Source organism: Caretta caretta, chromosome 2, assembly GCF_965140235.1.
Source record: "Caretta caretta isolate rCarCar2 chromosome 2, rCarCar1.hap1, whole genome shotgun sequence".
Lineage (NCBI taxonomy): Eukaryota > Metazoa > Chordata > Testudines > Cheloniidae > Caretta > Caretta caretta.
The window spans coordinates 157,137,135-157,161,885 of record NC_134207.1 but is presented as its reverse complement, the minus strand read 5'-3'; the positions used below and the strand labels follow the sequence as shown (position 1 = coordinate 157,161,885).

Sequence of the window (24,751 nt, the reverse complement as noted above, 5' to 3'; positions counted from 1 at the left end):
TGCCTTGTTATCATATTCAACTTCACTTTCTTCACTCTGACCTCTTCTCCATTGTATCTGCTCAAACGATCAACAGTGGGACAGTTAATGTTGACATCCAAGTGTCATCATTGGGCTGTAGAGCTGACACCCCATTGAGATTAAGAGGCAGGGGAGTTCACGCCTCTGAGTCATTGTTTCAGTCTGTCTGCAGACTCAGAAACACAGCACTGCATTGGTTATACCTGCAAGGGCAGCTCTGCATTCAGAACGTTAACAAAAGCAGCTGTATCTGTAAATGTTAAGTCAGAGAACCCTCTCTCTCCCAAGTGTCTCAGGATACTATCCCCAGTTCTATGTGACTCTGTGAGATTTCACTCCACCTCAAGTACATTCCACAGCCTTTTGTAAGAACGTGAGCTTTGACTGTCACTCAGTCACCAGCTGGAAGTAGGTGTTACTCAAAAACTCCTTGGGTTTGACTTCCTACCATATGTCTGTAAATCTGGTTTAAGGAAAACATAACCGTATTTTAATCTGTTCTATTCAGAAGGAACTTCTTTTGAGACAGTAGATGATCTAGTGTGGATCAGGACTGTATTGTAAAGCATACATGAACAGGAACTGAGTTAGGGCCGTGCTGGCAACCTTAACTTGATCATTTCCTGACTTTTGCGTGTCTCACTTTGCAACCTTGGAATTCTTTTGTATTTAATTTTGTGCATTCTTGACAAAGGAAAATGAAACAACAAAGACTTTGTGTTATGTTTATCTATTTGCTAGACACCAGTGGAAAGCTCTGTAATGCATAATATGTGCAGTCGGTGAGAAAAGTGCTCCTGCCTTATTTCATGGACTCCTTTCTATGGGCTTATCTACACTTGAAATCCTACAGTATCACAGCTGCACTGCCTACGCTGACGGGAGGGGTTCTTCCCTCAGGGCAAGTCTACATTAGAAACTTGCATCGGCACCTACACTTGCACTCTAGAGCTTCTGGTGAAGATGCTCTAAGCCGATGGGAGAGAGCTCTCCCATCAGTTTCATAACTCCAGCTCCATGAGAGGAGGTAGCTATGTCATCAGGAAAGGCTCTCCTGAGCTGTCCACACCAGCACTTAGGTCGGTATAACTATGTCACTCAGGGAGGTGGATTATTCACACCCCTGAGTAATGTAGTTATACTGATGTAATTCTGTAGTGTAGACCAGGGCTCAGTGTAGCTAATCCAGCTCTCCACGAGGTGGTAGCTAGGTTGATGGAAGAATTATTCCTTCTACACTATGAGTTAGGTTTGCTTAACTATGCTGCTCTGGGAGTGGATTTTTCACACCCCTGTTGGAAGTAGTTAAATCAACTTAATTTTTTAGTGTAGACCAGGCCTCTTTCAAATGGAAGAAGGCTGCACTCTTTTGGCACCAATACTTATCGCACTGGAGAAGGCAGTGCAATCTCACTAACTCAAGAGAAACTACCTAGGAACTTTCCTAATCTTAGTCCAGGTCTATACAAGAAAATTAGATCATATAACTACATCCAACAGGGGTGTGAAAAATGCACACCCTTCAGTGACACAGTTAAACCAACCTAATCCATGGTGTAGACAGCACTCGGTTTATGGGAGAATTCTCCTTTCAACTTAGCTATCGCCTCTCGGGGAGGTGGATTACCTGCACTGACAAGAGAACCCCTCCCCTTGGCGTAGGTAGTGTCTTCACTGAAGCACTAATTGGGTGCAGATGCACTGCTGCTGGGGTATTTTTAAAAGTAGACCTGCCCTAAGCTTTCAGAGACAGCAAAAACAAACAACCAATGGCAGTTTAAGTGGTTGCATTACAAAAATTTAGTGCATATGCATAAAGTAGGGTTTTTTAAATGTTTATAATGTTGACAAATCATAAGCAGTTTTCACCAGAACACCAAAAGTCACCTCTGCAAGATAGGGAATACTGTCACTTCCTGCCAAATTTTACATTTTACCATCTAACACCACTTCCAGCCCCGGGCTGCTCAAAAAAAGGGTCACAAAGATATGTTTTATAATAGGGAAAGTATATTTCTTTTTATTCTCCCCAATCTTAAAAATGGCAACATCATTTTGATTTAAACTTTTCAAAAATACTGCTCCCAGGCTGAGAACATACCTCCAGAATTTCAGCCAGTTAGGTAAGTGATTGAAAAAAATTATAAGCAACTCCTTAGAATGGCAACACTTGGGCAACTTTAAATATAACTATCACTATATACTCTGCCTATTACAAGAAAATATTAAACAGATAGACTTCAAAATATCTTAAAAAAATTTGCATTTTAATACTTTCTGTTGAAACTGCTACTAAAAGACTTTTCCATGGTTGTGATTGTTAGCTTGTTTGTTACTGAGAAAAAATTAATATGAAATTATATATTGATATATCAGTAAACTCGGAATACTTTGTAGGGTCCTGTTGGGGAGACTGGACAGCGTGGGCCAATGGGACCAAAGGTAACTGATATAACAAACTACATTTGAAAGCCAGCGTATTTTTGTATTTTCCATTTTCGACTTTGGTTTGCCATATTTAGAGTAATTCAGGTCACTTTTGCTTTTGTTCTTTTGCACCAAAGCTTTCTCTTTTTAAAAAACAAACAAAAAAAGTGCTTTCTGACCAACATTGACATGTCCTAAATACTATGGGCCAAATTTTTCTTTCAATAGCAAGGATGTAATTTTGGGGTTTGCTTTAATGGCGTTATTCCACATTTACACCAGAGTAGTGAAAGCAGTATTTTGCCCTGCATGCTTTGCTAAACATGTAGTTAAATGCTATATGTAAGGCCTTTCATTTCCAAATTGTATTTATTTATTAATTTTCCAGGAATTTATCAGTTTTTATTTCAAGAATTTAAAAACGGGTGAAAATCAATGCAAAAAATTAACATCATGGTTTTCCAGGTAAATATCAGGTTTAGTATTGGGGTTGGGAGGGCAGAAAGAAAGCAACAATTAGGCTATGTCTACACTACCACTTATATTGGCAAAATTTATGTCACTCAGGAGTGTGAATATTCCACTCCCCTGAGTGACATTAGTTACCCCAACATAAGCGCTAGTGTGCACAGAGCTATACCGATGGGAGAGCTGTCTTCTATCGGCACAGAACGTCTTCACCACACCAGCTGTATGGTACAGCTGCGGCACTGCACATGTATACTTGCCCTTAGAGGAACATGAGTTTATTGTTTATGAAACCATTATATCCCCATTGCAAAAAACCTTCGTTTTTACAAAACAGTTTACTGTTGACTTGAGCAGTTACACTTGATATAAGGTCTTCAGTGTGAATTCCAAAAGTCCCGGCTCACGTAGACTCCAAGCAGCTCTTTCAAAGAGTCTCAGCACTTCTCAGCTCACTCCCTGGTCCCATGGGGGGATTGGTGTGGTCTCTTACTAGCCCAGGGACAGGAGGGGGCTCTGTCCAGCTGGTGAAGTGGACCCAGCTCTGTGCCCTGGGGTTCCTCTCTGAGTAGTAACATGTTTCTAAGCCCAGCTGCTCACAGCGGCCATCTTGGGGAAGCAGGTGCCTATTGGGGAACGGGTTGCCTGATACACTTGCAATGGGTGGGAGGGAGATGGGTGGAAAGGGGTGCCCTGCAAGATAGGGTGGAGGGAAGGGGACGAGACTGTATGCCCTGGGGCCACGCTGATGGGCTGGGATCAGGAGGGGCCAGTGCTCAGGGGTACAGCTTTCCTCTCCTTGTGGCCTGTCACTACAGCAGTTGGTGATCTCCACAGTCTCCCTGCCATTCTTGCTCCCCCCACTGTGCAGCTGAGATAGCCACCAACTGGCAGTTGTTCTCCTCTGCACAGGCATGCTGAGGAGGCCAGCAAAGAGTCAGTGAGGGGGGGAGCTGGGTCTGGGGAATTTGAGCAGCTGAAAAATCCAAATACTGATTTTTTCAAAACCCAGGAATTTTTTGGAGGTTTTCAGTAAAAACTGCAAGCCAAGGGTCCTAGTTATATGGTACATATTGTACAATATCACAATAAATAAACACCAAGGCCAAAACATTCTAACTTGAGAGCCTATGGGTAGGCACCTAAGTCTATATTTAGGCACCTGCGTAAGTAGCCTGATTACAGAGATGCTGCACACACACACAATTCCTATGGAAGTCAAAGAAAGCTGCAGGGGCTCACCACCTCTGCAAATTGGGATACTCAGGGACAGATCATGCTCATACTCTGTAAGGTCCTGAATAGGACTTAGGAAACAACATGAGGTTCCCCTTGTAGAGTTTCCTCTGAACTCTTCAGTCAGAGCATCCAGCCTTGCTTATCCTGACTAGCAATCACCACAAATCCAGTTCAGGATGTCTTAAAGCTACACTTGTTGGATAAGGAAAGAGAGGAATCATAATGCAAACATGCTAGAATAATATCACTAAAAATATCACTAGATGGGCAATAATAGGTGTTTTTGGTTGGAAGGATTGGAAGTATGGCAGGAGAAATTCATTGTTTTATCCCATTGTGTTTTGGCTCAGTGCAATCCCTCTTTGTCCTTTGTTAGCTCAAGGTTACATGTTATAGCTCCCAAAAGGATGTCTAAGTTTGGGTGTCTAAGTTCCAGGAAGTGACTCTGTGCTTTATAGAAAAACCTGCCTTTTTGTCTTCCAAAAGACCCACCCCTTGTAACCACAGTGATAGAAGCAAGGTAGGATGGTCTGTGGTGAAAGAACTGGCATGGGATTTACAAGATATTTCCAGCTCTGCCACAGATTTCCTATGTGGCCTTGGGCAAGTTACTTAATCTCTCTATGCCTCACCTCCCTATCTGTAAAATGGGGATAATGGTTGCCTCACAAGGGTGTTGTTAGGATAAATTCATTTATTTGTGAGGCACTCAGGCCCAGATCCTCAAAGGTATTTAGATGCCTAATTTCCATGGAGCTAGACACCTAATATCTTTGAGGTTCTGGGTCTCAGATACTAATGGGATGTGCGTAGAATCCTGTGAATCACTTTATGGATTTTAACACATTGACTATTACCCCCCATTTATAACAAGCCTTTTGTTGGCAGCTCTTGAGTGATTCCTGCCCAGACAATGAAAGGGCCTGATTTTTCCATTGCCTTGTACCTCATGAAGTAATTTACTCCAGTGCAAAGTGGGTATAAAGTAGATGTACAATGTCACCATTCTGAGCCAGTTGTAGGGTTTTTCACCCACTTTTCACAGATGAAACTGATTTTCATTACCATGTGAAGCCAGAAGCAAAATTCAGTTTTCACCTACTCTGAGTGACAAAAGGCTCTAGAAATCCAACTAGAAATCACATGGAGTTTAATGTTCAACTAAGTGATAAGTTTAGTACAACATAACTCATCATATTTTTAGATAGAGCTATCCATCCCAGATCAATGATGTGACTTTAATTCATAGCACAGGTGCGGTCATCTACCACAGTGACCTTAGTGTTCTGTTTCCAGCTGATAAATACATATCTAAAATCTGTGTTTATGGATAATGAGATCATTGATTATTATGAAAAACTTCTTTTTCCACCAGAAGCCAGTGAAGTCTAATTATCATGAGTAAAAGCATTCCTAAAAGAATATATTTTCAGCAAACAAACTCATTATGTCTTGGGCTTGATACATCAATGCAATGGGGGAGGGATAGCTCAGTGGTTTGAGCATTGGCCTGCTAAATGTAGGGTTGTGAGTTTAATCCTTGAGGGGGCCATTTAGGGATCTGGGCCAAAAATTGGGGATTGGTCCTGCTTTGAGCAGGGGGTTGGACTAGATGACCTCCTGAAGTCCCTTCCAACCCTGATATTCTATGATTATTTCTATTTTAAACTGGTGTAACTTTGTTGAAATCAAAGTATTTCCATTCTCTCTGTAAGGAAAGAGGAGTTACACCACCATAAAGCTGTAGTAATGCAGAGCTGAAGAGAGCACTTTATTTAATTCTAAACAAGCAAGGGTTTTTTTTAATCACTGTAGTTGTACTGCATTTTGATATTTAACATGACCTATGTATCTGCATTTCAGGGAGAAAAAGGGGATACTGGTCCACCAGGTATAGCAGGTTTAAAGGTGGGGAACTCATTTAACTTGATTTACAAATGCATTGTTTCTTCTGCTTAGTTATTCTCTTGATGTACTAAAATGATGGTAAATGTTGATTATATTGGCAGAATTCTAATTATACACGTACACACAATTCCCAGGGATGTTTTGAAGTACCTGAGTTGAATTATTGTTGTCTGTAAACTATGTGATCTGTTGACTGATATGTGATGTTTAAAATATTCTGGGTCTGATTCACTATTGAGTTACTCCAGTTGTACACTACACCAGTATGACTCCAGTGTAATCAACAGAGTTACAGTGGTGGAAAACTGGATTAAAGCAATGACTAATATGAACCTCTGTTTGCTTAACTTTTATCACAGTTTTATCATAACACACCTGCTTGTTTTAATTTTAATAAAACAACATAATGTAGTGGCTGCTGCTTGTTATAAATTCCATCTGCTGTACATGTTTTGAATTCGCAGCAATCTGTATGGAGGTGTCATTTCTGTGCAATCAGAGAATACATTTCTTAAAAACACATTTCACTAAGACATTTGCCAGAATGCTAATTAAAGACAATGTACTGATGTGTAGGCAAATTGTCTTGAGCTCTTTTGATTTCTTCAAGGATCTAACTCATTTCCTTGTGTGAACAATTGTTGAAGAAAGTGTTCTGCTTTATGGCCCTTCCTCCAGTAATTATTACTGAATGATGTTATGTGGTTGTGATAAATAGTGTTTTAAAGCATATTTCTAAAGGGCATAACTATTGTGAATGAGGTGACTGCAAAGCTACTTAAAAAATAAGCTATCGGAATCAATCGGTTCAGTCCATAAATAATAAAACTACCTTGGCAGATAACTCGTCCTCTTAGTGCTGAATAACGTACAGTTCTGGAACCTTAAAATTTTGCCCAGTAGGAATGAAAGAAGTATGTGTTTGTGTGTGTGTGCGGGGGTGTTGGTATTTTTATTTTATTTTCATTTGTTTACAGGGACTGAGTTTTCAAGTGTCCAGTAAGACGAGCAGAAATAAAAATCTAGAGGACACCAAACAAATGCTGGTTTCAGGAGTGATATAATGTTTGGCTTTGTCTACACTAATACTTTTGTTGGCAAAACTTTTGTCGGTCACAGATTTGAAAAAACACACCCCTGACCAACATAAGTTTCACTGACAAAAGTGCTGGTGTGGAGAGCACTATGTTGGTAGGCGAGGCTATCCCACCGACATAGCTACCACCGCTCATTGGGAGTGGTTTAATTATGCTGGCAGGAGAGCTCTCTCCTACTGGCATAGAGTGGCTACATGGGAGACCTTACAGCAGCAATAAGGTCTGTAGTGTAAACATAGCCTAAAAGATGTTAAGATATGAATAATGTTAAAAAATGAGACATGGCCATACTGTCCTATTTACAGTGTGAATTATGTTAACTAAAATCATGTCTTTCTTTCCCAGTTAAACTTGAGTAAGAAAAAGAGTTGGTGAAATTATTGAACATTTGTTCCAACAAGAAGTGAATTAGCAGCTCTTAGTCCTAACTATTAGTCCTCTTAGTCCTAACCCATTTCATCTGCACATGGGTGAAACTTACCCTTTGAGGAGGTCCCCAAGACCCTCTGTTCTGTCTCAACCTTACGGTTGGTGAGTCACTGATAAAGCACCACCATGCAGCTGTATAGCACCCCTCATGTACGCTGGGTAACAGCCTACAGACATCCGCAAGCTGTGGAGGAAGTCCTGTTCACCCCATATAGGCTGGTGCAGTAGGTGGAGAAGGGAGCTAGCCTGTGGAGATTCCCTGAGATCTGTGATTATAGAAATGCAGTTACACACAAATGATAGGGAAGGACTTCTGCAGGTTTTTCATCCAACTCTGCCCCCGGTGTTTCACACACTTCGCGCATACAAAACCTGCTTGGGCTTTCCAGAGATGAAGTGAATTTCACTAACAAATAGGAAATGGGCTACAGACTCTTTTCTCATTTGTAGAATTGCTAAAACATTATTGAACCAGTTTGTACAGTTTTAGAGAAGTTTACCTCATGTGGCTACTTAAGAGAAAATGGGTAACATTTTCAGAAGTACCTAAGGGTACATCTGCACTGCAAAGAAACAAACAAAAACAAAACCCCAGAGCAGCGAGTCTCAGAGTCCAAGTCAGCTGACTAGGCTCTCCTTACGGGCTAAAAATAGCAGTGTAGATGTTCATGCTCAAGCTGGAGTTGAGCTCTGAGACCCAGTGAGTGGTGGGAGGGGCTCAGAGCTCGAGCTCCAGCCCCAGCAGGAAAGTCCACACTGCTATTTTTAGCTCCGTCACTCAATCCCTTGATCTAGGCTCTAAGACTTGCTGCCATGGGGCAGGTGGGTAGGTTGGTTGGTTACAGTGTCGGCACCTAAGCCCCATTGACCTTCAATGAGATTTAGCCTCCCAAGCACCATTTTGAAAATGGAATGTGGGCTCCTAAGTCACTTGGGTTCTTTTGAAAACTTTACCCACCGTTAATGAAGTGTCCATTTGTTCTTCAGTAACATACTCTGCTGGTGGCAGAGGAAAGGTGAGGTGATAAAAGGGTAGAAACTGTTCTTAATGAAGCAGAAACATCAATACTGTTAAGGTTATTGGTGCTGTACCAAGAAAAATGGAGATTTCAAATTTTATAAACTATCATCTTTAAGTCCTTCTATTGTGTAGAGAATCCAGGATGGCAGCCACAACCAGGGTCATCTGGCAGATTTAGAATCTTTACAACTTTCTTTTTCTTTTAAGAGGTTTTGTTGAGCATAGTACTGTAAATGCGTAAAAATTCCTTCCAAAAAGCAAAACTACATTTTAAAACTACAGTGCCACCTCCTTCACTGAGGGAATCTCACATATTGGCTGCTATGTGTGGTGATTCTTGTCTCCCCTGAAACAATGTGGGCAACGTAAAGAAACAAATGCAGAAAGTACAGCTCTATTTATGTCTGCTGCTTTCTTAATTGCTTTATTAGCTGATTGATTTTTTTTTAAAATGACTGGTTACTGTGTGATGTTTAAAACTTTTCCAATGGAATAATTGAGCAGCTTTCTAGAAAGCTGATAGAATACCATAGATGCTGCATTGAATTTAAAATTAATAATAGAATATGTATTTCTGTTTTGATAGGGTGAGCAAGGTGCAGATGGAAAACCTGGATTTCCCGGTGTTGCTGGACGTCCTGGAGATGTAGTGAGTTGTACCACCATACTCTTTCTTTGTGTGATCACATAGCACATTTGTTCCCAAACTAGTCCAGGGACTACCAGTAACTCCCAGAGCACATGCTAGTGGTCCATGGAGAGATGGCTGGTCACATTGTGCTGGCTTTTATCCATGTATCCAGCTGCACCAGAAGCTTGAAAATACACATGATGCTTTCCTGCTGTTGCGTTACCATGTAAACAATTAACTGTAATTGCAACAGTCGGCAATTGTATCACCAATGGGAAGGGTGGTGTCCACAAAGCAATCTGTATAGTTGGACATGATCCACACTATGAAAAAATCGGAGACTCTTTGGTATAACACATTTTTAAATGTATTGGTAAGTTCCTGCTTCTAGAGAAATCTGCAAGCACCAATATTGTTAAGCATTTCTATTGTAAACTGGCAATTAATTCACTCTGTATTGAAACTTGGCAGAAAAAATGTCGGCCTACGAATGCTTTTTTGGTTTGCATACATTCTGAAATAAAGTGTCATTTTTTAAGTTAGAAGAGGAGAAAAATAGAAGCTTGCAGGTTTTAAACGTTCGTATGTGTTTAACTCAGTAACCCAACAGGTGAAAGTGAAATGTTAGAAATCATTTGCTCATAGTTGCTTCATTAAAAAATGTGGATTGGTTGCTTTCTGTTTTTAAGAAAAATTTAAACCAGCCCAATTATAAATCAATCAGCCAGCTCAGGCCTAGCAGCAAGGAGAGGACTTACGGATCCTTGGGAAGCTTTCCGGCACAAGAGAGCTAGAGAGAGGCACAAATTGCCAGATGGCTAGTTGGCCATTGGAAGGGAAGTTATAGAGGTTGAAGGAGGAGCTGACCTGCCCCAAACCCTGCACCTCATGCACATCCCTACTCTGGATGACTTTAAGCCATTACAGCAGTGCTTGTTTCTTTTCTCTACATGGTCATGAGTGACACTTTGTGTTCACTGTTGAGAGTTGCAGCGCTCATGGTACAAAGTGTCATTAACTGGGGTTATTCTGTGTTAAATGTAGGAACAACTGAGTAAATTAACTCTAAATTTCCTGGCTTATGTTAGTTTAAGTTAGCAATGTCACCCTAGTTCAATAGAATTTATTATTCAGTGAAATATTTACACATTTGTGTCAGGGGCACATGTAATCTTGTTGATTGAAGACAGGGCTGGGAAACAGGAAATCTGATTCTGACCCTAGTTTACTCTTTAATCTGGGGCATGTCACTTAAACCTCTTTGTCTCTCACATTATCTGGGCTGGAACTCCAGCTGGTGTAAATCCACGCTGATTTTCACCAACTGTAGGTTTGGCTCCCTTGTCTATAAAGTGCTACCCACCTTTGTAAATAACTCTGAGGTATAGAAATCAAGTACCATATAACTGCAAAGTGTTATGTTTTTATTACCAATGGAAAAAGCAGTATCAACTCTAACAAAAAGTAAGGTTTTTGGTTTACTCTTTTTAATACATCAGCTTTCTGTTAAAATATAATTTTTAGGGTCATAAAAATGCATAATAGATCAGCATGAGACCCACCTGTGAACCCTTCAATAAATCTAATGCTTGGATTCTCTTAGGAAAAAAATACAGTGCTGTATGTGAAAAATACTAGCTCTCTCTGTTTCCTTCCTCTCTGTTCTCTCAGCCCTCTATCATACTTTTATACTGTCAAAGGCAGTAGAAATTACTGAAAACATTCAGAACCAATATACACTTAGGGCCTGATCCAAACCCATTGCAATCCAGAGTCTTTCCATCAACTTCACTGCACTTTAGATCAAGCCCTTCGTGAATATTATTCTCTCATGGTGGGAGGGAAAGTATTATCACAACTTTCCCTTGTAAATTGTTAACACTCCTTTATTAAATTGCATGCAGGGTCCCAAAGGGGACAAGGGTGACACAGGATCCAAGGTAAGATGGGATCAATTTCTTTCTAATTGAATTGTTACTGGGGATTTGGTGTTTAATAAATGGCCTTTCCATCTGTACTACTATTGAAATAGGGTGAACCAGGACGGGATGGTGCCAGTATTGTTGGACCACCAGGGCCACCAGGGCCACCAGGGCCAATCATAGCAGTACCACAGGTAAGTGTCTTTGTAAAGTGTTAAGAACTTTACTGTCCTTAAAATGTATCTAGAGTTACATGGCAGGGAAGAACAACTGGTATTGGTGTTGATGTTCAGGTCATAGATACAGCCCTGAAAGAGAAAAATCTGCAATGAATGTCTACACCTAATCCCCCTCCACGTACACACATTTGTCCAATCATAGTTTTAAGTCATGACCCATGTGTCTCAAACCCAGCCTGTAGGATTATGGGAACAGCCACACTCCAACCCTCCACCTCACAGCCTGCTGACAATGGATTACCTGGGACGCAGGAAACCTAGCTCCACTGTTAGGCTCTGCCCCAATGTCTAATTGGCAGAGTGCCAGAGCAGCTGATTGGCCCACTGGCCCTACTTAAGCCAGCAGCTGGAACAGGAAGCTGTCTGAACAACTGGATTTCACCCTGCTTTGGACTGTGTGCCTCCTGCAGCTTGCCTCCTGCCATCTTACTTGTGGCTCCTGACCTCCAGTTTAGTTCCTGCCTCTGAGCCTCTGGTATCCTGACCCGGCCTGACTCTGGTTCCCAACTCGTGGTTCTGATCTCCAGTTTGGCTCCTTCTTTTGACTTCCCACTATCCTGACCCAGCTGACTCCACTTCTGTCTTGTGACTGTGGACTCTGGCTCCCATTACTACGTCTGGTCACCCATGACCTTGCCACGACAAAAAGATGAAAAAGGGCAGTAAAATGAGTGAAGACTCTAACAGAACAGTGTTTGCTTCTCTTAACATGTGCAGTTGACTCTGCAGAAGCCATAAAAATGAAGAAAAATTAATTAGGGAATACAGAATAGAGGAAGTATAAAGTAAAGGGGCCTCTGTGGGCATGTCTACACTACACTGCATTTAGACACCGATGGCTGGCCCATGCCAGCTGACTTGGACTCATGGGGATCAGGCTAAGGGTCTGTTTAATTTTGGTGTCGCTGTTAGGGCTTGGGCTGCAGCCTGAGCTCAGGGAACCTTCCACCTCACAGGGACCTGGAGCCTGGGCTCCCACCAGAGCCTGAATGTCTACACCGCAATTAAACAGACCCTTAGCCCGAGCCCCGCAAGCCTGAGTCAGCTGGCACGGGCCAGCCACAGATGTCTTAATTGCAGTATAGGCACACCCTGTGACTCCAGCAATGCCTGGAATCAAACTGCAGTAGTGTCTAGACTCCACCATGCTTTCTACCAGGTGTATACCATACAAACCGAAGAAATAGCTCTTGTGCTGAAGTAGTATCAGCAAGTGTCAAAGAGCATGCTGGTGAAAGATGGTTCAGAGAGCTGCACGTCCTTTCACACCACACACATTTTCAATGGGGTTTGCTTAGTGTATTTCAGGCTTTTAGGTTATAGATAATACTAGTAGGAAAAAAGAAGCCTAGAAGTTTAGATGAACCAAATTGCAAACTTATTACAAAAGTCTGTGTAGTCAATTTGGTATGACATTGGGAATTGGTGAAGCTATGAATGGCTACAGGAACCTTGTTCACTCAGGAGAGCCATGTAATCTTACCCTCTGAAGGATTCTCTTTGTTTGAGAGAAGTCAGGTGGTTAGCTGCAGTCTGCCAAGGCTTGTAATCAGAGGTGAGGAATCTGCATGATAGGAGCTAGGCAATAACAAAGTCAGAAAGCTAACTCAGACTTTACATTTTATATTGACTAAAGCAACGAGGTTCTGACAGTGATAATAATTGTGGCAGAAAGTGGGTCCCTAATGATGGCAACCAAAGCCCCAAAGGAGTTTGGGTAGCTTCTTTGCAGGACGGGAATGAACATGTTATCTTGAAAGTGGCTCAAAAACCCTGGGTGAATGAAGGAATTAATGCTATGTGTTTCATCCAGTTTCTGCTTTAATTTTTGGCAGCTTTTTAATAGCCTTCAGGTAAAAGGATGATCTGGTGGTATAGGCCTTGGATTGAAACTCAGGAGATCTAAGGTCTCTTCCTAGCTCTGCCACAATGCTTCTGGGTGATCTTCTTTGGCAAGACGTTTAACATCGTTTGCCTTTGTTTGATAACCATGCCCCCTTGAGATGGATATTTTGAGGTTCAGTTTGTTAATGTTTGTAAAGGATTATGAGATCGTCAGGTGGAAGGCACTTATGTGTGAGTGAAGTGCCGAGCATCCCTGAAGCTGACACAGATCACAATGTTAGCATGCTGGAGGCCAAGCAGCTTCTCCACACACTTCACAATTGCCACACATTAATACGGTGATTAACTACTGCCGAGGAAATGTATTGTGTGTCCTCTCTATTGTCCAAGATTCCTGTATCAAATACCTTCACTATATATTACCGTAGTGTCCAGGGGCCCCATGGTCAATTGGGGCCGCATTATGCTACATGCTGTTCAGATACATATATACAAAAACCTAGCTTCTGCCCCAGAGACCTTGTAGTCTAGGAAGACAAATGACATATGAGGTGAAAGAGCGGGTTAAAAATAAATGTATTCAACTCTCTGTGCATTTGCAACAAACTGTTATTATAAATAGACAAAGTAAGTGATAACTGTCCCCATTTAGCTCTCAACCTATCCACTATTAGTTGTCTGATTATTTTTTTTTTTTGAGGCATTGAAAGCACAGTGAATTTGGAGGAGGTTGATTCTATATAGGATGATGTAGGGGAGAGACCAGGTGGGGCTTGATCCAATAATAGCCGGTGTATTTATACAAGACGTATTAACTTTGCTCTATAGAGGTTTTCTTAGCTAGAGAGTTATAGCGTCCCTGTACATTTTGCTATTTCAGCCTCACAGGAAAACATCCAGAAGCATCAGTAGCACTGGACACACAGCAGACCTAATGCAAGCAGACGTGCCAGAGCCGTGCCAATTTCTGCCAGTCAGTTTGGCAATTTAAACCGTCGTGCTAGCGCAACATCACAATAGCATTCTTTTTCTATATTTGAAACTTTATTATTTGTGTAGTAGATAGATATTACTGGGTAGACAATGGATGAAGGAAATTGGGCTCTGGTCTTGAAATTGATAATACACGAGCGCCATTCACCTCAGTCACTGCAGTCTATAAGTTGCAGCATTGGAGCCTTAGATTGCAATCAATTCAGGGAAGGACCTGTGTGTGTTTGTGTAGTGCCCAGCACAATAGGGCCTCAAATTGTTGTGATTGGAGCCCAGGTGAGTTACTGCAACAGAAATTCATCATCATCTCCCAAAGAGAGTCTCAGTTGTTCAGACATTCCTTTCTTCTGAATTCTGTCCGACATTCACCACACATTTGTCAATCCAAAGCCCAATACAAAAGGGTTTTTTTCTCCCAGTTTGTTGTAATTTGCTGATATGAAATGCTAAAATGTGATCAGATTATATCATTTAGGCTATTTTGCTCTGGGAACTTTTACATTTTGGTCATTTTGAAGGGCCAGTAAGTCACACTTGTCCTTTGGTAGAACATTTATACCATTTGTCTTTTCAGTGTAAAACTGTAATTGATCTTTACTGAAATCCCCTGCTCCCCCACCCCTTTCCCCACCGTAAAGTTCAGTAGAAACCAATGCGGGGGAAAGTGAGCAGCAAACTTTCTTTTTCAGTCATTGATCCGTCATATTTAATGTCCAAAAAACTAATGAGGAAGGAATGGAGAGAGTCTGATCCAGGAAATAGAAAAGAAATTTAAATGATTTTTGCATTATGTTCTTTTAGCAATTCTGCCTCTAGCATTTTAATGTCCCATGGGATGAGCAGTTGAAAGCTCCACACATAATGTACTTAAAATCCAAGAATCCATTAACCAGTAAAGCTAATGAATGTTATTGTTACTTCAACATATTAGTAAAAAAAGAAAGTCCCATGTTTTAGGCAGCACTCGCAGCCCAGGATATGGTCTCAAAAGGCTGACGTGAAATGTCAAGCAGTCTCATTGCTGCATTATCACTGTGAAAGTTGCTTGCAAAACAAACAAACCGAAAAAACAGAGCAAATGACTACACTTGGAGCGGAATGGAGAGACGAGGAGTCTGCTATGTGATAGGCATCTCTGTACTCTGTATTTTCATATAGCTATAGAATTGCTTAAAATGCGTGTGCTTGCCTGACACACATATAGTCTAATTGAGGCTTGAGGCTACAGATCATTTACACTGTACACAAATTGTCTGGTCCAAAGCAGGTTGAAATCAATCAGAGTTTTTCCATTGACTTCAATAGTCTCTAGATCAGCCCCAAAGTGAATGGTTAAATACTGAGTAATTCAAAAGGATTGTGTAACCTCAGGGCTCCTGGAATTCTGCCACCAACTGAAGATATGGCAGAACAATTGCAACAGCGGAATGCTTTTATTACTATAATTGAAGTAATTAGCACACATCTTGCCCCCTGTCTGGAGGGACACAGAGCCTGGAATACAGTGGAACCAATGTGATTCTGCTACACTGGGAGCCAGGCCGCAGCAAACTGCACAGGGGTCTGATGCTGCTCTCCTCAGGGGCAGAGTGCTGACACATGAACCTCAAATAGGTTTCCAGGTGCCTACATACGAATTTCAGCTCCTAATATTTGGCACCCATCTTTGCACATATTGTGGCATATGAAGAAAAAGGAGGCAGGTAGCAGCATCCAGCAAAGAACAACATCCTTTAGGAGGCTGCACCACACCTGGAGGGAAGTGAATCTGGAATGTGCCCAATTCATTGTATGTATTAGTGCTCAGTGGCTATAAATGTCCCCTGATGTGATGGTCAAAGGAGATTTTTCTTCTGCTTTTCCTTTTCTGACCCACCCTCTTGCAAACAGCAATTTTCAAAACGTTGTGTCTGTAGCCGGTATAGCAAGGGATGGTGGTTTGGAGTTCAAGTGCTGGTATTACACAGGATGTGTTTTACAACATACGCAATCTGAGTCTGGAGTGGATAGAGTTGCTTGCTTAGATGAAAGAATGATATACAAATCAGAAGACAAATTGGACAAGTTAAAGTCTGTGTGAAGACATATTTGAGAGCAAAGTAGGGATATGTTTTTTAAAGCAAATGGGACTATCAGGAAGAAAGTGAAAGAAATGAAGCAATCAGGAAAAACTGAATAAGGATGAGTTAGAGGGTTTCTTCTATGTAAAAGGCATATATGGATAGTTTACAAAATCAAGCTGTCACCATCCTGCTGTACTGTAAAGTATGACTGCATTATACACTATGGGGGAAATAATTTCAATCTGTAAAGAAGCTGTCCGAAACCAAAATGAAATAGGAACAAAATGTCATTAGAGCCTGAATCCTGCAATGAGATGTGCACAGTGAGGGCTTGGCTGCACTTGCAAGTTAAAGCACATTAAATCAGCCCCGGGCGCCCTAACTCCTGAGGTGTCCACACTGGCAAGGCACGTAGAGCACCTGAACTCCGCGGCTGGAGCACCCCTGGTAATCCACCTCCACGAGAAACATAGAGCTTGCTGCGCCCTGGCTGAAATGCTCAGGCATCAGTGTGGATGACGTGTTGCATTACTGCACTGTGATTGGCCTCCGGAAACATCCCATAATCCCTTTAAATCAAGTGGCCGTTCTGGTCATTGTACTCAGCTGCAGGCATGTGGATATCCCCTTTCAAAGCTCCGTTTCTGATATCCGGCATGCTTATCTGCTCCGGGACACAAAGCAAAACATTAGTATGGAATGCGCCTGTTGCAGAGGCAGGCGTTTGTGCGTGTGTGTGTGTGAGAGAGAGGCAGGGGGTGGGGGCTTATGTCAAGGGTTTTCCCCCTTCCCCCTGCTGCTGTCTGAACTTACAAGACAGCATGGTGACATACTCTGCCCCCCAAAACACACTCTCTCACCCCACATATACACAACACACTCCCTGTCACACTCCACCACCCCCCGCATTTGAAAAGCACTCTGCAGCCACTTGCACACTGGGATAGCTACCACAATGCACTTCTCTCTGTGGCATTGCAAGAGCTGCTAATGTGGCCACACCACTGCGCTTGCAGCTAACAGTGTGAACACACAGCAGCACTTTCCCTGCTGCTGTCTCCGAGGGCTGGTTTAACTCCCAGCGCTCTACATCTGCAAGTGTAGCCATAGCCTCAGACTCCAACACCCACTCAGCATTGAAGCATGGGGTCTAAAGCACTTATTTTAATCTTCATCCTATAGAGAAAATATGATCTCAAGTCACAACCCCTCTGTGTCTGTTTCCTCATCTGTAACGTAGGGATTCCTACCTCACAGGGACATAGATACTCAGCTCTGTAATGTCTGCAAAGCACTCTGAGATCGTTAATGTAAGGTGTAATAAAAATGCGAAGTAGTGGTATTCCAAATACATGACACCAAAGGAAAAAGCAAAGAATGTTCCCAATAGCCAGGTCTACATTTTCTATCTCCATAGTTATTACAGGATTTTGTAAGCTGTCTGTGCATTTCTAGAAATGTGTCTACCCCAGAGAACCAATTAAATATTTGAGATACTCTGTTCTTTGTCCTTATTTTTTAGCTACTTCTCAATGATACGGATGGAATTTCTAATTTTACGGGAATTAAAGGACTGCTTGGGCCTTCAGTGAGTATATTCTGCCTTATTAAATGCAAGGATTTGTTTCATACTTCAGTGCTTCTCTTTAAGTACTATGCAAAGCCCACCTCCCTGTTCTTCAGACACACGCACACACACACACACTCCTTACTGACTTCTGTGGGACATGTAGAGAGACATGTTCTGAGAACAGAACTGGATCCTGTGTTGGTAAATTAACTTCCCTACATTTGTGTAAAATGTATTATAAAGAAAAGAATTAGAGATGGGCCAAACTCTGACCCTGAACGACAGATGTCTGCCTAACTGGAAGAGGAGAATTGGTGCAGAAAAAAATAAAAGCCTACTAAGTTTGCATCCATTTCTAGGACCAGATATTTTGTTTGCTTGTTAGTTTGTTTTTAGGGTCCTGAAGTGTTCTGATAAGATTTTGTTCATTTCTGCCTGAGCCTGGAATCAGAAATCCTGAACTACTGCAAATGAGGCTGTTCTCATGGCATTTCTAGCTGTGACTGAAAGAGATGGAAATCTTATGAGACAACTATTGATACAAGATTTTGGGCTTGTTTTTTTCAGCCAGGAGTTTAGGAGAGTTCAGTTAAACATCTGAAATTCTGGATGCTTCTCTGAACTGATTCCAAGCTCCAACGGCTAGATTCACCAGTATGCTCAGGCTTCTTTGCACCACTGCTTTTATACAAAGCAAAGCAGACTTGATTTAAGGTTACGTTTTTGGATTTGCTCATTGCTATTCCCTGCAGATCCCGCCCCCTTTGATAACTAAGCTTCATGTGAATAATGGCTGGGAATCATTTAAGAACCCCTTACTAGTTGTCCCAAAAGACACATTTGAGGAAGAAGGCTATGGGGTGGGTTTTTTGTTTTTGTTTTGTTTGTTTTTTGCTTGGTGTTTTGTTGTTGTTGTTGTTTTTTGGTTTTTTGCTTTTTGATGAAAAAAAACTGGTCTAGAGGAGAAGTCAAGACAGCACATTCATTTTCTATTGACTTCAGTGGGAGCTGTAGGGATACATATGAGGGTAGAATTTGGCCCACTTGTCTTATGGATTTGAGTAGCTCACCTTTACAAACCTCCTGGGCAGTGTGTATAAGAGGCTTCGAGGCTAAGTCTCCCCAAATGGGGCAAGAAATGCCAGATGCTCAGAATATCCTGTTAGAACAATTTATCTGACATGAACAAACTGTATCTTTTATTATTTTCATTGCGTGTGTTGGTAGCTCCTGTTACCAAAGTAAATGTTTAATTCTTGTTTTGAACACAGTTGATTTTTTTTTTAATTGGAGCAAGGGGCAAACTTCTGTCCACCCGTGAAGCAGATTAAGGCTGAATCCTTTCTGAGATTCTGGAAAGTTCTGTTTCGGACTTTGTTAGCCCTTTCTCTGCAACCTGTCATTTGTGGTCTCTTAGCTTTTTCTGCTCACCCCATCCAGTGGCCCCTATAATTTTGGCAGTAGCTCTTTGTGCAGTCTAGCATGTCTCACAATAGCGGATTCTAACCGCTGTGTAACTTGCATCTTCCATATTGTGCAGCAAAAATGCATTCTAGGTAGTGTATATAATGCATATCATGTTATATTTCAGTTACAGGTCTGGAGGAGGCATGCTGGGAATCTGGTGGGCCATACTGCATCACTGACAGGGTTGCAGAGAGAAGGAGAACCTTGGGCTTCCCACCCAAGAATCTCCATGGCTACCTGTAGTGGACAGCCAGGCTTTAGACCTTTCCCTAAAAAGGAAGGAGAGCCAACAGGGGGAGTAGTAGACTGCCAAGCTCACCATGACTAAGAAGACAATACAGATGACTCTTCACACACAGCACAGCCATTCAGCCTTAAATCTGACCCCCTGGGGATGGCAAGAGCAACTGGGATGATAACAGTACCTTACTTCCCTCAACAAATCTGTCACTTCCTCTGTGCCCAGCGCAAATCCCAATCAGGTCTCCTATTCACAGTGTAACGGGCCCTTGCTGTGCTCTGTGCAACACCACAGATCCATGAGCTATTTGCTGCAGGCTAGCAGAGGCTGAAGAAGGAGTAAAGTACCATGATGTCCTTAGGACAGAGATCAGAGAGGGCAGAGTTAAGATATTATGTGGCTGTACTGTGAGGGAAATGTCACCTAAACTCTCTGCATTTCCTGGGTTTTCCAACATTTGAGAATTAATCTCTATGCTCTGGAGAGAGCATAGGACAGTGCTGCATGTCTGCAACCTTAACACCACCTTAATGAAGTATTTTGCATGTGAATACCATTAAAAATAGTTAATGTTCACAAACTAGTAGAGACACAGAAACTGCAAATCCACTTTACACTATAATATGTACTTGTGGGTTTTTTGTGTTTTACAGGGGCCAGATGGCAGGCCCGGTTTACCAGGATTTCCTGTAAGCATTATGTTCTAAGGTTTTAAGTCAGTTTTAAATATGGAAATGAGCTCATTAATGTTTCAGCATTTGGAATCATACAAAATTGATACAAAGCCTGACAAATTCTCAAAGCTCATAAATGTCAAATTGGAGAATAAAACTAGACAGAAATGAGTAAAACTAGACAGAATGTTACAAATACTGTAGAAATAAACACTTGTTCAATGGAAGTCAAAAGATGCATCATCCATTTTGGTACATAAATTGTATCATATTTATACCTAACATTTGACTTAATTCAGTTTAGCGCCATATTTTAAATCTGTAACTAGGTCTGATAAGTGTTTAGTCCCTATAGAAAAGTCCTACAGAATTTAATAGGGATGAAATCAATAGGGTATTAAAGAAATTACCTTCAAAGCTATAGCATTTAATGGAGAATTATATCCTTTCTATAATTTTTTTTGGCCCATCCTATAACATTCTATAAGAGGGACACAATACCCTGTTTAAATTCCATAGGATGACACAAAGAACTCTGCAAAATTATTTCTCATTAAATGTTACAGGACTTCTCCAAAATGATATAATACCAAAGTCCCAGCACCTTAGTATCATGCTGGCTGTCTATTGTGATCAAATTGTAACTCCCTACCAATTTTATTTAGTTTATGGATTCAAATATAAGAATTTTTCAAAAGTTTCAAAAGCCACTGATGGTTTCAACGTGTAGGTTTGGGTACAGGATCCCAGGCTCCATAGTCCATAGGCAGAATAATCTAGGCAAAAGGTAGGTCTGGGTTTTGTGGGCTGCATGGAAATGGATAAAATGAATGGACAAGCTTTTAAAAATTAATGTAACAAGCTGTATAAGATCCCTAATTGTTACTAGAATAATTGTGAAGACTTAAATGTCACTCTCATCCTGCTTTAGCTGTCAGTTTTGTTCTTTACTGATGCAGAAGAAACACAGAAACTGGAATTCAGCTTTTGCACGGTAAAAAAGGTTTTCAGTGCACTTTTAAGGGAAATCTGCAACACAAAATGCAAGCCAACCTTTCTCCACAGAACAACTGTAGGGAATAGTTTCTGTAATTAAGTGATGCAGATAGCAGTGGCCTTAGACTAGGGAAAGGAGATTCCTGGGACAATTAAAACTGGAGTGATTCAAAGTTTCAGATCTCCAACTATAAGAAATTAAATTGATCAAAATGTGCTTCCTTATTCTCAACTGATATCTGAAAAGCTCTTATTCAAACCAGTTATAAAAGACTTTTATTTTTACCCTTTTAGGGCCCAAGGGGACCAAAAGGTAATATTGGACTGACTGGATTACAAGGACCAAAAGGACAACCGGTAAGAAGGAATGAGTAGCATCCCATGTGCACTAGAGAGATGAATATGCTCAGAAATGAGTTAAACCATTTACGTCTGGTGGCATTACTCTGTTGCTTTTATGGTTTTCATTTTGCTCTCCACAGGGATATTAATGAGTTGGTACTAGAGTTTCAAAAGAAATGTCAGTGGAAATCAGCACTATTAAACAAAATACCTTGAAATTCTCTTGGGGACTAATATACAGACTCTGATGCTGAAACTCTACATTTCATTTTGCACAATTGTCAGAATGACTCTGCGTAAACATTAAACATTTTGGGTATGAGGTGACCTTTTTCTGTAAACTGATCATCCATGCCAATGGCGTAGGAAGGAAAAAGGAAGCACAGCAAAAAGGCTATGTAAATTATAGAAGGACAAATCTTGCTCCCTCCTCCATGGGCGCAGAGGACCTGCCTGTAGCAGAACCCCACTACACAGAATGAGCAGGATTTGAGGACTCTAGTTCTGTGAGGTTTGGGATTGTGGCATTGTTGGGAGAGGAATGGGGGCAGGAAGCAGGTGGTCAGGAACAACTGGGCTACTGCAGCCTTGGAGAAGAGAAGAGAAAAAGGAAAGCAAAAGACCACTCTTCTGATCCTTTGCTTTCTTAGGTAGCTCATGTTGATTTCTTGTCAGTTAATGTGATGGTGTAGATATTGTTTAATTAAAGTCTGAAATAGGTTCCCAGAGCGGAGCAAAACTAGACTCTTAACTGTGAAATTACATGCCAGTGAATGAAAGATGGCATGCTGATCTTCTGGAATGTGTTTGACCACAGCGTCAATGGTCTTTCAATGATCCTGAGCCAAGAATGGCAGCTGTTTTTAAGGCTACTGATCTCAGGCTGCAGAACTGAAAGACCCCTGGGAGTGTGGGCCATTGAATAAATATTTGGGGAAATACTCCCTTTAGAGGTCCCTGGGGTACTTTCCTCATGGCTCTGAGTCCATAGTACTGAACAGGAGATGGGGTCAGTAATGCATCAAGGCAAGCCTTCTTGTGAGCCCAAGTATGAATGACTCAAACATTTCTAAAGCTTCGGGGAAGATGCAGTAGAATGGCAGTGCACTGAGCTGACTATTCAGCAGAGTTACTGTGGTGAGCGGGGCAGTGGTTGGTGTCAAGCCAGAGGCCAAATTTCTTCACTTTGAGGTTGTGGGACCAGGTTGTTCAGGGTGCCTTGGCTGCAGTAGGGTGGGTGGTGGCAGCTGCTAGGGCCACAATGGGAACCACTTACTCCCACTGCGGAGCAGTTATTCACGTGATTGGTTCCATTGAATTGAATTGGAGCCCTCCTTGCGGGAGCAGCTTACTAGTGAAACGAAGGGGTTCACCGCCCAGCTCTGGGTGACTAAAGTTTATTGGCTAGAGGTAATAGGACAGCATCATGCTCCAAATGTTTAGAAGAAAAGACCTCTGCTTTGATGACAGCCAGGGAGCTATTTAGGTTTCATGTTACACTTTCAGTTAGGGGCACTAGCTGAGGGAAGGCTTGTTGTATTATTTTGGTTCTCTTTCAGGGTTTTTAGGAGCAGGATGTTTTTGTTTTATTGTACCATGGTTAAAAAAGAAACAACCCTCATCTCCCCCCCCCCCCCAATTAAAATCCACCCTAGTCACTTTTTTGTAGTTGCCATCTCTCCCATCAGCCTGTCACTACTTTGAACCAACAAAGATATTGCTGCACTGACCTTTTGAAGCTGTCTGGTCTTTGCAAGTAAAGCTTTGTTTAGAACTGTTGTATAAACATCACAAAATGATTATGTGAACTGTAGGGTGAAAAGGGAGAACCAGGAGTTATCATATCTGCAGATGGATCTCTAAGAGAACTTACAGGACGACAAGGGCAGAAGGTAGGCTAATACTGTTACCAAGTTCTTTTGGGACACTTGCACTCCATTACTAACCAAGCCAACAAGACATTAGAGTTTCTCTTCATCACTAATATGAATGTCTTTCTCACAGGGTGAGCATGGGGCAGTGGGACCACGAGGGCCTATGGTAAGATATTTGCTATTTTTTAATGTATTTGTACTTTTTGATTTTACAGAGATTACCTCAACTTAGTCAATTAGCTTTAGTTTTTCAATACCATTCAGCAAAGATGAAGCATAATTTTCAGACCCACAGACAGCAATATCTTCGAAGTATTTGTCTTTGGTATACAGTACTGCAAATTGTTCCTGTTTTGGTTTAGAATTTAACAAGTGATAGCACATATGTATCATCTGATTATTAAAAAACAGAGGCCAAAATTTTCAAAACTTGTTTCCAAAGCTAGAAACCTAAACCCATATTCAGGCATCTACATTAAGTCTGACCTGATTTTCACAGGTGCTGAATTATGTTCAGCTCCCTTGCCTTCAGTGGAAGCTGCAGACTGGACATGAAAATGAGGCCATTTATTGAAGTACCTAAATATAGCTTTAGATGCTTTGCTTTAGGCTCCCTAGGTTTGCAATGTTTTGACTCTACAAGGAATGCTGCTCCCAAAGCTTGAAACTTAATAACTCGAAAATAGTTGAACGATAAAGACTAGTTGGCCAAATTCAATGAAGTCACAGCGGGGATGAATTTGGTACAATCAGTCGCAGTGAGTTCCAGATTTGATTATTTTAATCCCTTTACCTTGGAACGCACCAGTTTTTTTCAGATTTAAAAAAACTCCCTGGGCTAGAAGAGGGGAGTGGCCTTCCTGACCACATGCAATTTGGGACCAAATTCATCCTTCGTGTAACTCCGCTGATTTCAGTGGAAAAGGAGGACTTGTGGCACCTTAGACACGATCGCATTTATTGGAGCATGGCTTTCCACTGCATGCATCCGATGAAGTGAGCTGTAGCTCATGAAAACTTATGCTCCAATCCATTTGTTCGTCTCTAAGGTGCCACAAGTACTCCTTTTCTTTTTGCGGATACAGACTAACACGGCTGCTACTCTGAAACCTGTCATTACGCAAGGCACTGAATTTAGCTGTGTGGAGTGGAAATTTATCAACTTCATGAAAAAACTCGTACAGATTTTTTTTTAAGGCATGCATTCGATGAAGTGAGCTGTAGCTCACGAAAGCTTATGCGCCAATCCATTTGTTCGTCTCCAAGGTGCCACAAGTCCTCCTG

At 41.5% G+C, this 24,751-nt stretch overlaps 1 protein-coding gene across 6 annotated transcripts in view; it reads left to right on the top strand.

Annotated features, from left to right (window-relative positions):
- COL15A1 (collagen type XV alpha 1 chain) overlaps positions 1-24,751 on the top strand; it is a 290,144-nt gene that overhangs the window by 202,930 nt on the left and 62,463 nt on the right. For 5 of the 6 annotated variants that reach the window (XM_048839369.2, XM_048839366.2, XM_048839365.2 and 2 more), the window contains 10 exons: positions 2,419-2,463; positions 6,019-6,063; positions 9,197-9,259; positions 11,146-11,181; positions 11,274-11,357; positions 17,826-17,891; positions 20,235-20,270; positions 21,546-21,608; positions 23,408-23,485; positions 23,598-23,633. In XM_048839369.2, coding sequence (XP_048695326.2) covers positions 2,419-2,463; positions 6,019-6,063; positions 9,197-9,259; positions 11,146-11,181; positions 11,274-11,357; positions 17,826-17,891; positions 20,235-20,270; positions 21,546-21,608; positions 23,408-23,485; positions 23,598-23,633 — 552 coding nt within the window. The remainder of the gene's footprint in view (positions 1-2,418; positions 2,464-6,018; positions 6,064-9,196; positions 9,260-11,145; positions 11,182-11,273; positions 11,358-17,825; positions 17,892-20,234; positions 20,271-21,545; positions 21,609-23,407; positions 23,486-23,597; positions 23,634-24,751) is intronic. The other variant, XM_075125516.1, reaches the window with a different exon arrangement.